Source organism: Amblyomma americanum, chromosome 3 (assembly GCF_052857255.1).
Source record: "Amblyomma americanum isolate KBUSLIRL-KWMA chromosome 3, ASM5285725v1, whole genome shotgun sequence".
Lineage (NCBI taxonomy): Eukaryota > Metazoa > Arthropoda > Arachnida > Ixodida > Ixodidae > Amblyomma > Amblyomma americanum.
Genome location: NC_135499.1, coordinates 42,272,768 through 42,286,024, shown reverse-complemented (window position 1 = coordinate 42,286,024; position 13,257 = coordinate 42,272,768). Strand labels below are relative to the sequence as shown.

At 48.7% G+C, this 13,257-nt stretch overlaps 1 protein-coding gene across 6 annotated transcripts in view; it reads right to left on the bottom strand.

The window, feature by feature from the left end:
- Window positions 1-13,257, bottom strand: part of faf (ubiquitin carboxyl-terminal hydrolase-like faf) — a 255,988-nt gene that overhangs the window by 194,512 nt on the left and 48,219 nt on the right. For all 6 annotated transcript variants that reach the window (XM_077657297.1, XM_077657293.1, XM_077657296.1 and 3 more), the window contains one exon: window positions 10,665-11,111. In XM_077657297.1, coding sequence (XP_077513423.1) covers window positions 10,665-11,111 — 447 coding nt within the window. The remainder of the gene's footprint in view (window positions 1-10,664; window positions 11,112-13,257) is intronic.

The following is a 13,257-nucleotide window of genomic DNA, read 5'->3' as shown; positions in this document are numbered from 1 at the left end:
GAAGCAGTCGCCGAGGCTAATCATTCGCTCCTCCTGACTCAAGGCATCTGCGCCGCTCGAAGCTTACTAACAATTCGCGCTGGCCGGTCTGCGATCCTTGTTACAAATTTTTCTCCAGAGCACCGGCACCTTTTCTCTGGAACTGCGATCGCTACCGCTGAAGCGGTTGTGGATGTTCCGGTCTGCTTTGCGTTCGCGGCAGCGGCCCCTGACGACCAATCATCGCGCGCCACTGACGACCAATCTGTTCCGAATGTCGACATCAACTGCAACCTCCCCGAAGGAAAGCGCCTGGCCTTAGAGCACTTGCTATTGGAGTATAAACAGTGTTTCGCTTCTTCGTCGAAAGTTCGTCAAACGCCCCTAACGCAACACCGGATCATTACGTATGACGACGCTCGCCCTATCCGCCAGCAGCCTTATCGTGTTTCCGCCAAAGAACGGGAAGTAATCCAAAAGCAAGTTCAGGAGATGATTGACGACGGTGTAGTTCAACCTTCCCAAAGCCCGTGGTCTTCGCCTGTTGTCCTTGTTAAAAAGAAGGATGGAACACTTCGATTCTGCGTGGACTACCGTAAATTAAACAATGTGACTAAAAAGGACGTCTACCCGTTGCCCCGCATTGATGACTCCCTGGACAGATTACGGCGTGCTAAGTACTTTTCATCCATTGACCTGAAGAGCGGTTATTGGCAAATTGAAGTGGACGAACGGGACCGCGAAAAAACTGCCTTCGTTACACCAGATGGCCTCTATGAATTCAAAGTGCTGCCTTTTGGCTTGTGCTCTGCGCCAGCGACGTTTCAACGGATGATGGACACTGTCCTCACCGGCCTCAAGTGGCAAAGTTGTCTTGTATACCTGGACGACGTTGTCGTTTTTTCAGAAACTTTTGAACAGCATCTCGTGCGCCTGCGAACTGTCCTCAGAGCCCTCCATTCCGCTGACCTTACGCTGAAGCCCCAGAAGTGCCACTTCGGTTACACAGAGCTCAGGTTCCTCGGTCACGTTGTGAGCGCCGACGGAGTTCGACCCGACCCCGACAAGACAGCCGCCGTCGCCAATTTTCCTACTCCGACTGACAAGAAAGCTGTCCAGCGTTTTCTGGGTCTCTGTGCATATTACCGACGGTTTATTGCGGACTTCGCAAAGATTGCAGAGCCGTTGACGCGCCTCACCAGGAGCAACACCTCCTTCGTTTGGACAATAGACCAAGAGACGGCTTTCTCTTCGCTCCGCCAACGCCTTCAGACATCTCCCGTTCTTGCACACTTCGACGAAGAGGCCGACACCGAGATCCACACCGACGCCAGCAATATCGGTCTTGGAGCTGTCCTTGTCCAACACCAAGAGGGCATTGAGAGAGTTATAGCCTATGCTAGCCGTACTCTCTCCCGCGCCGAACGCAATTACTCTACGTCAGAGAAGGAATGCCTTGCTGTCGTATGGGCCACCATGAAATTTCGCCCTTACCTTTACGGCCGCGCATTCAAAGTCGTAACCGACCACCACTGCCTATGCTGGCTGGCTAATTTGCGAGACCCGTCTGGACGATTGGCCCGCTGGAGTTTACGGCTCCAAGAATTCGACATTACCATCGTATATAAGTCGGGCCGTAAACACGAAGACGCCGACACGCTGTCGCGTGCACCACTCGACTCTTCCGGTCCCGAAATCGACGACGACAGCGGTTTCCTCGGTATACTTAATGCATCGGACATAATAGCCCGGCAGCGGGCTGACACGGACCTCCGACCGCTGATTGACAACCTTGAAGGTCACGCCATGCCTCTACCACGACACTTCGCTCGACGTCTCGGCTCTTTCTGTTTGCGCGAAGGTATCTTATACAAGAAGAACTCGAGAGGCCAAGAAAGAGCTTACCTTCTGGTACTTCCGGCCGATCTTCGCGCCGACATTTTATTGGCATGCCACGACGAGCCCACTTCAGGCCATCTGGGTTTTTCCCGGACGCTCGCCAGGATACGCAACATGTACTACTGGCCCGGACTCTCGGACGATGTCCAAAGGTACGTAAAAAGCTGCCGTGAATGCCAGCGCCGGAAGACGCCACCGCTTAAGCCGGCGGGTTTTCTCAAGCCCGTTACTACACCCCGCTCTCCGTTCGATCAAATAGGAATGGACCTTCTCGGTCCTTTTCCGTTGTCACTCTCAGGAAACAAGTGGATCATAGTCGCTACTGACTATTTGACTCGCTACGCCGAGACCAAGGCGATACCCTGTGCCACAGCTTCAGAGGTCGCCGACTTTTTCATGCAAAACATCGTCTTGCGGCACGGAGCCCCTTCGTGCGTTATTACCGACAGAGGCACAGCGTTTACAGCGCAGCTAATCGACCATATATTTACGTTGAGCTGCACTAGCCATCGCAAGACCACAGCTTATCATCCGCAGAGCAATGGGCTAACCGAACGCTTAAACAAGACCATTGCGGACATGCTGTCAATGTACGTAGACGTTCAGCACAAAACTTGGGATGAGGTGCTACCGTACGTCACATTTGCGTACAACACGGCCCTCCAGGAGACTACACGCTTTACTCCCTTTCGTCTTGTATATGGACGTGAAGTCCAGAGCATGCTTGACGCGATGCTACCATGCCTCGATGACGACCAACTCGCACCCGATGTTCATGAAATTGCCCAACGCGCTGAAGAAGCCCGTCAGCTTGCCCGCGTACACATCGGCCAGCAGCAGGGCACTGATGCGCGCCGTTACAACCTTCGACACCGACAGGTCGACTACAATCCCGGTGAACAAGTTTGGGTGTGGACACCTGTCCGCCGCCAGGGCTTGTCCGAGAAACTACTCTGCCGGTACTTTGGCCCCTATAAAGTGCTACGGCGTATCAGTGATGTTACCTATGAAGTGGTTCCCGACGGTGCCGCGCAACCGAGACGTCGACAGCCCAACAGCTCTGACATTGTGCACGTTGTGCGGCTTAAGCCGTACTATGCCCGATAACGGCTTAGCGGCCCTCCGTTGTGACTCTGTGTGTGCTCCGTTTTCCTCGCGTTCTTCTCTGTTTCCCTTCTGAACCTTAGCGCGCCTACGCTGCTGTCGGCCCCACTGCGATGCCCTTCTTTTTCGGAGGGGGGAATAATGCCACCTAGTGTTGCCAGGTGGCGCAAGCTGTCCGCGAAGACGATGAGGTTGCGATCGTGCTATCGTGGATCGGCCGCCATTACCGTCTCCTCTTGCCGACTCCAGCTGTTGAAGCGTCTCTCCGTGAGAACTCCGTGACAATATACTATGCACCCGTAGTCCAGCTTGGAGCGCACTAAAGAGCGATATATTTGTAATAGGCATGCTCTACGGACCCCCACCGTTTTCGCGAGAGTACCTTTAATACATTGAGGGCTTGGGATGCTTTCTTTTTCAGGTTGTTAATGTGTGGTAGAAATGTAAGTTTCTTGTCAAAAGTGACGCCTAAAAATTTATGTTCCTGTTTGACTGGCAGTGTGGTTTGATTCAAGCACAGATTGGGATCGACCTGTAGGCCTCGTCGTAATGAGAACAAAACAGCTACTGTTTTTTGAGGGGAGAACTTGAATCCATTTTTCTCTGCCCAAGCAAGCAGTTTATTTAGTGTGATTTGTATTTGTCTCTCGCAGGACAGTATGTTGGAAGAAGTGTATGCTATCTGTATGTCAACTACATAAACTGAATACATTACGGACATAGGTATTACTTTGGCCAAAAAATTCATTTTTACTATAAAGAGTGTCGTACTTAAAATGCATCCCTGGGGTACGCCATTCTCTTGGGTGAATGTCATTGATAGAGTTGCTCCTAGACGGACTCTGAATGTGCGGTTAGTCAGGAAGTCGTTCAAGCAGTTCAGCATCCTGCCGCGGATCCCTAGCTCTGCTAGGTCATGGAGGATGCCGATCTTCCACGCGGTATCATAGGCCTTCTCCAAATCAAAGAAGACCCCGATACAGTGCTGTTTGTGGATGAACGCCTCTCGGATGGTGTTTTCTAGGTGGACAAGGTGATCTGTGGTCGAGCATGCTTTCTTAAATCCACATTGATGTAAATCTAAGAGTCGACGAGATTCAAGTGTGAAGGTCAGTCTAATGCTTATTATGCTTTCGAAAGATTTAGCGATGCAGCTGGTGAGGGCTATCGGTCTGTAATTGTTAGGACTTGTTGGTTGTTTTCCGGGTTTCAGAAAAGGTACTATTATTGCTTTCTTCCACTCCTCAGGTATATTCCCAGTTGTCCATATTTTGTTAAAGAATTTCAACAATGCCTGCACGGCAGCCTCAGAGAGATGGGCAAGCATAGCGTAATGCACATTGTCTGGGCCTGGTGCTGTCTTTTTACCAGAAGATAACACCCTATTCAATACCTGCTGCAAATGGAAGTTTTTGTTTTTCTGCTATTGCTTTGTGCTTCTGGAACGTGTTTGTGTAATGGGACGAACTGGAAACTTCAGCAAAATGCTCACCTAGTATGTTGGCCTGTTCTTCTAATGATGCTTGTGTCCCGGGTGTAGTCAATAGAGGAAGTGTGAAAGAGGTATGGTCACTACTGAATCTACGAACCTTTTCCCACATTTTTTTTTTAGGCTATTGAGCTGTTTATTGAGGACACATATTTCTGCCACGAGGATTTCTCGTCATTTCTCCAAATGAATCGCGTTCTGGCCTTGGCCCTCTTAAAGGCAATCAAGTTCGTCGCTGTGGGACACCGACGCAGAGATCCCCAAGCTTTATTTTGTTGTTTTTTTGCCAATGTGCATTCTTGTGTCCACCATACTTTATGTTTTTTGTGTACGAGTCCTGTTGTTTGTGGTATGGCTAGTGTAGCGGCTGATATTATGCATGTAGTAAACCTTTCGTTAATTTCGTCTATGGTGAGGTCTTCACAAAATTCCTTTTCTAGTGTGGCATTAGCTGTAAAAAGTGACCAGTCGGCGAGGTGAAGTTTCCAGCGCCGTGGTCTTGTGGGGATAACTGCAGTAGACAATGAGAGGCTGATGATAATAGGTAGGTGATCACTTCCCAGAGGATCATTTAAAACATCCCATTTAAAATCGTTAAAAAGCGATGGTGATGCGAAAGCTAAATCGAGGAAGCTCATTTTTGCCGAGCTTGGGCAACAATAAGTGGCTTTTCCCGTATTTAAAAGACAGATAACATTTGAGAGGATAAAATCTTCGATTATTTGTCCCCTTGAGTCACATTGTTCGCTTCCCCAGAAAGGGGAGTGAGCGTTAAAATCTCCAACTACCAGATATGGCTCTGGAAGTTCATCTATTAGTTCTTGTAGGTCACGGACTTTTAAAGTAAAGTGTGGAGGAATGTACACGGAACAGATTGTTAGCGTTTTGTAGCTGACAATGCTGACTGCTGCAGCCTCAAGTTTTGTTTTGAGCTTGATTTCTTGAGCTGGGATGCCACGTTGGACAACAATCGCGACGCCTCCCGAGAGTCGATTTGCCTGATCTCGATCACGTCTATAAGTTTTATAATGTTTTAGGATGTGCACATGTTGTGGACCAAGATTGGTCTCCTGAAGACATAAAACTGTAGGTAACAGTGACCCTAAAATATGTGTTATGTTACTGTAGTTCCGCATAAGTCCTCTGCAATTCCACTGAATTAAAAAAGCCATGTTTATGTTTTTGAGAAGAAATGAAGCGGGGTTTACTTATGTGGTGGGCCCGTTATGAGGGGCCTGTCTTTTTTCCGCTCAAGAGAGCTGTTCCGCCTCTGTAGTGGAGGCGGAGTGGGTGCTGTATCCATCACCTCAACCGAGGTGCTGGAGGACCGCGGAGGGGCCGCGGTTGTGTTAGTTTCAGGCCTCTCCCGACGGGGGGAGGTCCTGCGGGGTGCCGACTTATGGACCGGCGCTCCCTGCTTTGAGGGTGGCAGAGCAGCCTTCGCTGTCCCTGCCTGGGGCGTGGATGGCCCTGCCACTGGCTCTGTGAAAGCAGCCTCGGCAGGTGCCGTAGTGCTGTCTACGCCCCCGCGCACCACATCAGCGAAGTTGGGTTTCGCTGTGAAAGAGAATGTGTTCGTAAGCGCAAAACGCCTCCTTGCTTCTTTGAAGAAATGTTTTCTTTTGTCTTTATGGTAATTATTTCCTTTTCTTTTTTCCAGGACGGACATGCCCTGGAGTACGCTGCATGGTCTCCTTCGCAGTTTGCGCAGCGCAGTGCTGCGTCACATTCTTCAGAATGCTGGTCTTTCGAAGCGCATTTCGTGCAGGTTTTGCGGCCGCGGCAACTTTGTGAGCCGTGGCCAAACTTTTGACAGTTGAAACATCGGCGGGGATTGGGTATATAATGTCTGACGTTGACTTTCAAGTATCCAACTTCGATTGTTTCGGGCAAGGTACTGGTGTTAAATGTGAGGACCATGTGTTTGGTATCTATTTCTTTGTTATCCCTGCGGATCTTGATTCGGTGAACGTCGATTACATTCTGGTCGGTAAGCCCTTCAAGCATTTCAGCTTCTGTGATATCGATAAAGTCTGATTCAGAGATTACACCTCAGACTGTGTTTAGAGATCGGTGGGGGGTTACAGATACAGAGATGTCCCCTATAGATGCAATGTTGGAGAATTTGGAACACTGGATGCTGTCGCGCAGCTCAAGAAGTAAGTCGCCGCTGGACATTTTTGAGACCTTGTAGCCAGGGCCCAAGGTATCGGTTAAGCATTTTGACACAAGGAATGGGGATATTATTCTTGCCTGTATTCCGTCACTTTCACTGTGGATTGCGTGGAACTTTGAAAATGTTTGTCACTTTTTTGAGAAAAAATCAGCTGCTTCGTTCCGCCCTCTTTTTAGAGAGCGATCAGGTTTGGATAAGGGTGGAGCCATGAAAAAATTTAGTTTTTCGGTCATGGTGCCAGCCACCCACCACGGAGTCCAACAAGGGGACGGGACAGTAACTTGAAAGCAAGTCCTGCCCACGCCAGCTGTACACCTCAACTATAACCAAATATGACTCAACTCAGGGTAGTTGGTCACACAAGGTTAACCCTCGTCGCCAGGAAAACAGGAAAAACCAAGAAGTGAGTAGGATATAGGAGAGCTGTGAGACAGAGATAGGAAAGTGAAAGATGGAGAGGAGGATAGGAAAAGGCGACTGCCGATTCCCCTCTGTCGGGTCAGGCCGGAGGTGCCGTCTCCAGGAAGCTGGGGCCAAAGTGGTGTGTTGCCTCCGCCAAGGGCCCTTAAGGGTCCAAACGTTCGGCATCGGCTCAACCACCAGGATCCCCTTTTCCCCGGACACGGCGATGCCACGCACGGCGAGGCGCGGTTGCTCGGGTCCGTGGTGATGCACAGTTCACCATCATCCCCTTGCGGGGATGTCCCTGCGGATGCTCGGGAACCCGCGGTGTCGCCACTCACCGTCGCGACGCCAAACCAATAGAATAAAGAGCTCAGCCATCTTCTCACGAATGAGAAATTGGCTGAGGTGTGGTTAAAAAGTACATTTCAAAGCACTTCAAAGCACAATCATGAATCAGAATTCAAAATTTGTACACCATTTCTAAAAAACATATAGACACTTAGCTCAAATCATTGCACATTCGCAGTCTCCACAACATCTCTTGGCAGTTTGTTCCATAGTTCCATAGTTTGAAGGCCTCTCCCATGTCTCTCCATTTAACCCTGTCCTTTGCCAGCTGCGCCCACCCTAAATGCCCGCAATCTTCTTAATCTCATCCGCCCACCTAACCTTCTGCCGCCCCCTGCTACGCTTACCTTCTCCTGGAATCCACTCCGTTACCCTTAAGGACCAGCGGTTGTCTTGCCTTCGCATTACATGCCCTGCCCAAGCCCATTTCTTTCTCTTGATTTCGACTAGGATGTCATTAACCCCCGTTTGTTCCTTCACCCACTCTGCCCGCTTCCGGTCTCTTAACGTTACACCTATCCTTTTTCTTTCCATGGCTCGCTGCGTTGTCCTTAACTTAAGCTGAACTCTTCGTTACCCTCCACGTTTCAGCCCCGTAGGTGAGTACCGGTAAGATACAGCTGTTGTGCACTTTTCTCTTGAGGGAAATTGGTAAACTGCCATTCATGATCTGAGAGAACCTGTTATATGCGCTCCACCCCATTCTTATCCTTCTAGTTATTTCCCTCTCATGATCCGGATCAGCTGTCAAAACCTGCCCTAAGTAGTCCTTTACCACTTCCAGCACCTCGCTTACAATTGTGAACTGCTGTTCCCTGGCTAGACTGTTGAACATTAGTTTGGTTTTCTACATGTTAATTTTTAGGCCCACCATTCTGCTCTGCCTGTTTAAATCATTGATCATGCTTTGCAATTCATCTCCTGAGTGACTCAGCAAGGCAATGTCATCAGCGAATCACAGACTATTTAAGTATTCTCCAGTAACTCTTATCCTCAACTGTTCCCAATTCAGGCCTCGGAATACCTCCTGCAAACAGGCGGTGAACAGCATTGGCGAGATCGTGTCTCCTTGTCCGACACCCTTCCTTATTAGAATTTTATTGCCGACATTATGGAGGACTACGGCAGCTGTGCAGTTGCTATATATATCTTCCAGTATTTCGACGTAAGGCTCTTCTACACCCCGATTCCGCAATTCCTGTATGACTGCTGAGGTTTCCACTGAGAAATGCTTACGATACACACGCAAGCGAAGATTACAGATTTTCTTACTGGTAAATAAATTTGTAGTCACCTGAGGTCCTTCTTGTTGCGATAATAATTTTTGTTCCTTTTCATATGTGCTAGCGGTGTCGGTCGTTTCCACGGGCCACAGTTTCATTTTCGGCATATTTACACTTCGCAAATATGACGCTGCGGTAGCTTTCTGGATGCTGCTGCATTATATAATCGATTGTTTCAAATTAAGTGACCGAGAAATGCATCACTCGATTTAACAATGTCCCCGATTTGAAGAAAAAATTTGCCGCTCCCCTCAACTTCGCTAAATTGAGTTTTAACTGTACGCGTGAGCGGTGTCGGCACATCAACTACCCATACTCCCTGGAAGCGTTGCCGTTCCAAGTGGTGGTGCCACCGCGATTACAACAGTGGCCCCTTCCATCAAGTATAGACACTCCCATGAGCGCCGAATGCGCAGCTAAAATTGTTTTAAATTGAAAATTCTTCCAAACAAGCGCACAGAATAGCCCAATGCTACTGGATAACCGTAGAGGAAACATAAAATTGCAACCACACCGCAGCGTCCTCGATATCTTGCCTGTCTCACTTTTAGTGATGGTGCCATGTTTTGGTTTCGAATGTAAGTCGACCCCCCCCGACTTTGGATTTTCAAATTTATAAAGATAGGCACATTCACAATCGTGTAAATAAAGCGGCTTCTGCCCACTTTCCTGAACCAGTACAAACAACTGCAGTTCACTCACCTGCTCTTTTCATTGTCTTTTATTAATATGCCTTAGTGACATATGCTCCGGTTGTAGAACACTATCCTAGCAGAGATCAAAGGTCAAATGACGCCAAGGACAACTTCATCCAATCTGCCTTTTTCACATGGTCACTCCGTGCATGTGCGCCCCTCCTCCTCGAGCTCCACTGGTTGAAAACTGCCAGCTCCTACAGTGCATGCGATGGGCAAAGCCATCCACTTTCGCTTCTGAACCGATTTTGTTTGGGATGAGCGCTCTCCGGCTGCCTTTCTTCTCGCGATTAAGAGATGCTTTGCAGCCTTTATGCTCATGATTATTGCCCCCTTGGTACAGTTTTTGCGCACTCCCCAGAAGGCACCACATCTTGGATAAAGTCGTACTCAGTAAGAATAGGCCCTCCAACTCTTTTTAGCTATCTTGGCACTTGTCTGGCATTAAAATATTCAATTACTGGCAGAAAAAATCGGTTTTAAAAATTCTCCTCACAAGTTGATTCAAACTCGTGGCGGCCTTACAGAAAAAGATAGGTTGCCACCGCTTTTGAACTGAACTATGGTGCACTCTACCTTTCGGGATCGGCGCCCAAAAAACATTTTATTTGCAAAATGGCTCCATGATGGCGACACCTGTATTTTTTTTTTTTTTTTCTAGGTAATAGATGCTCCGTTTTCGGTGAAAGTGGTCTGTTTATGAATAGAGCATGGTACCCTACAGATACACCCACACTTCTATTTGTCCTCGGTGTTCCTTCAACGTCCAAACGGGCACATAATGTTCTAAAATGGTACTAAAATGATCCTTTAGTATGCTGTGCTGCCATCTGCCAGCAAACCAAAAATTTGCGGTGGTTTAGCTCTGGTTAAACCTGGAGTGATGCGATAGCTACAGCTGGCCGAGTGGAACTTGGTCACGTGACCAACCACGTGACGAACCACATGATCATCCACGGCACCGCGCCGCCGGCAGCTGCTCCGCACCACGTGACCAACCACGTGATAGCATGGCGGCACAGCCACAGGGTGGTGGTGCCACCATGCTGAAGGCTCGAAATACTACCGTAATGTAGCTATCGCTACAAAAAAGCACTTTGGACAAGCCCTACTCTCTTTAAACCAGACGCAGCGGGCCAGAAAACACACAACAAGCTGGACTTGTCATGAGCCTCAAATGACAGTCAGCTTATGACAAGCCTAACTTGTCCAAGTCAGCCGGGGGTTAAGCTATCAACTTGGTCTGCAAGCAAGGCTGCAAGAATGGGAGGGTGCTAAGCCATTACCTGGACACATCGGTCAAGCCAGAGGGTCTTCTGGGCATCGCGGTCCTGTGAGCAACTATAATCGAGGATCTTGACATGAAAGCTCAGGGCCAGCTCCATCGTGTCCGTGGGCACCTCCCGGCTGTGGGCCAGGTTCCAGAGGAGCTGCAGCACCTTGTGGGCCATCAGGCCTTCCTTGTCATCCTCCGCCAGCCGGCGGATCAGCTCGAGCAGCTTCTCACGCTGCCGCTTGGCCGCACTTGCCCAGCTCGCCTGGAAGCAGCCAAACAGGTGGTCCAGCTGCTCGGGGGAGAAGTCCCAGGCCAGCTTTGCCAACAGGTCATGCACGTTCTGCACAATGGCCTCGTGCTTGCCACTCTGTGCCGCCCACAGGTCGTCCAGGTCGGCCAGCGTCAGAGCCTTCTCCTTGATCACAAAGCGCACAATTTTCTCCAGCTTCTCCACATACTGCGCAACGCAAGAGAACAAGCCACACCTATCTTTCATATTCAAAAAACACAATTCACAGTCAGTATTTTATGTAGCTTCAACATTTTATTATCTGTATGAGAGAGGCTGACCACTTTCACAATGTTTGGCACTCACACAAGTGCAAATGTGCACTGAATAAACACTAAACACAGGTTCAGAGCAGATGTAGGACTGATCTCTGAGCCTCCCTCCCTCAAAGCTCACATAATTCCCTAACTTGGTGCCACTACAGCATTCTTCCGTATTACCCCCAACTCTGCCATGGCTGGTCGGTTGATAGCATAGCAGCCTATGACCATGCTGTCACACAGGCCTGAAGCAGCCGGACCTCATTTTTGCGGTCAGCTGGTAATTTTCTTTTTTTTACTGCTGTGCCCTTGCAAGCACCTCACTAGGAGTGTGTAAATTTCAAATACTTAGTTGCAAAGCAACAACTAATAGTGAAAGTTGGTTGTCCACTGAACCGAATATAATTCAATCACGAATAAGCACAGTTCAAAATTAAAAGAAAGGAAACTTCTTTTTCCACAGAACACAGCAATGAAAACTAACATATTCACTGCCCACGAATATCTTACTCATTGCTGATCTCATCAGTGCCATTTATTAGGGGTGTGAGAATTTTGGGCTTTTGGTTTGAAGCGAATAGTAATTTTCTGCAAATAATTTCGATGTGAATATTTCGAAAATTTCCAGCACACAAAGAGGTTAAACGGCATAATAAGCATTTTTCAGAATAGTATTTTTCTACCATATAAGTCCACTAAATGATAAAAACAGTGCATTGCAACATTTTCAAACTCACTGCAGCTGTGATGACTTTCCGCAAAAATGGCCACCGGGGAAACTGGGGGAGCCAATCTGCACACAGTGCCAACGTATCTCTCGGATGCGAGACCTTTATGTGTGGCCTCCAAATGCTAGTCTTAATTGCGATTGCATTGTTGCAGAGCTGTTGCAGTTCAGCGGCGACTCTGTGGTTGCCTGCTACGCATACACATGGCCACCCTGTGTCAGGCATCAGAAAGAGGCAGCCATTTCCACATGTCTCGTGCTAGCTCCCCTTCGTGCTCGCACCGTCGCGCATGATTAGTGAAGTATTTCCTATTGCGTGAGTTCGTTCATAGTTTTAAATTTACAACAAATTGCGCTAACAGAAAAGACAGACACAGGAGACGAGGCTGACGGGAGTGGCATAAACTTGCAACTGATTTTACTGCCCTGAAAGCAAAACCTTTTATAGGCAATGAGAAATAAAAAACACCCCGAAAAGAAAGGGACAAGAGTTAAGCCAGTCCGCATGTCATTGGAAATGCTGCAGAAATTTTCCTTCCAGATTATACGCAGGCATCATCAGTTCTACCTATGTGGTATGCTTCCAGCATCTCACGTCCTACTGTGCTCCTGCCTATAATCTTTATATTCTCAAGCCTTGGCTCAGAACCTTTGCATGCAATGCAGTAAGCAAGCAAGTCCCCACCTTATTTATTTTTAAACAATAGTGCATGCTCTCTTGTGCAGTAATTAACACAGCGTACCATCTGCCCCATGTAGACTCGTCCACACATAAGCGGAATTAGGTAGACGACAACCGCGACACATCTCACAAACTTCCTGGCATGCTTCATTCCACATCCACTTGGCCAAGCTCCTTCACCACTGATCCTGGGGCACAGGCAGGAAGCTTGCTTGATTAGCCAATTTCATGCGAAGAAGTGTGGCTGCAGCAGCTGCAGTCAGATAAGACTCGTCCCGTGGGAGTCGGAGCCGCGCATCCTTCAATCGATGCACACAGGCATGCCAGTCCCGGCGCATGTGCACAAGTAATGCAGGTGCAGACACCTGGCAAGTGCAAACCGGGGTGCTAGCTATACTTGCGCCTGCTCGTGTCTGCTGCCACCCACTTGCACAGACTGGTTCCAGCATACATGTGGGTGCGCAGGCACGAGGCGTGTAAGCCTGGCTGCTGTCCATGGAGTTGGGGGCTTCGGCTGCGCATATGCTGCAGTGCCATCGGAGGTGGCCACCAAAACCACAACAAAGGCGAGCGTGCCAGAAACGTTATTCACTAGGCACGAATGCTTCAAGATTTCGAATACCAAACATTCGGATCGAAACAAAT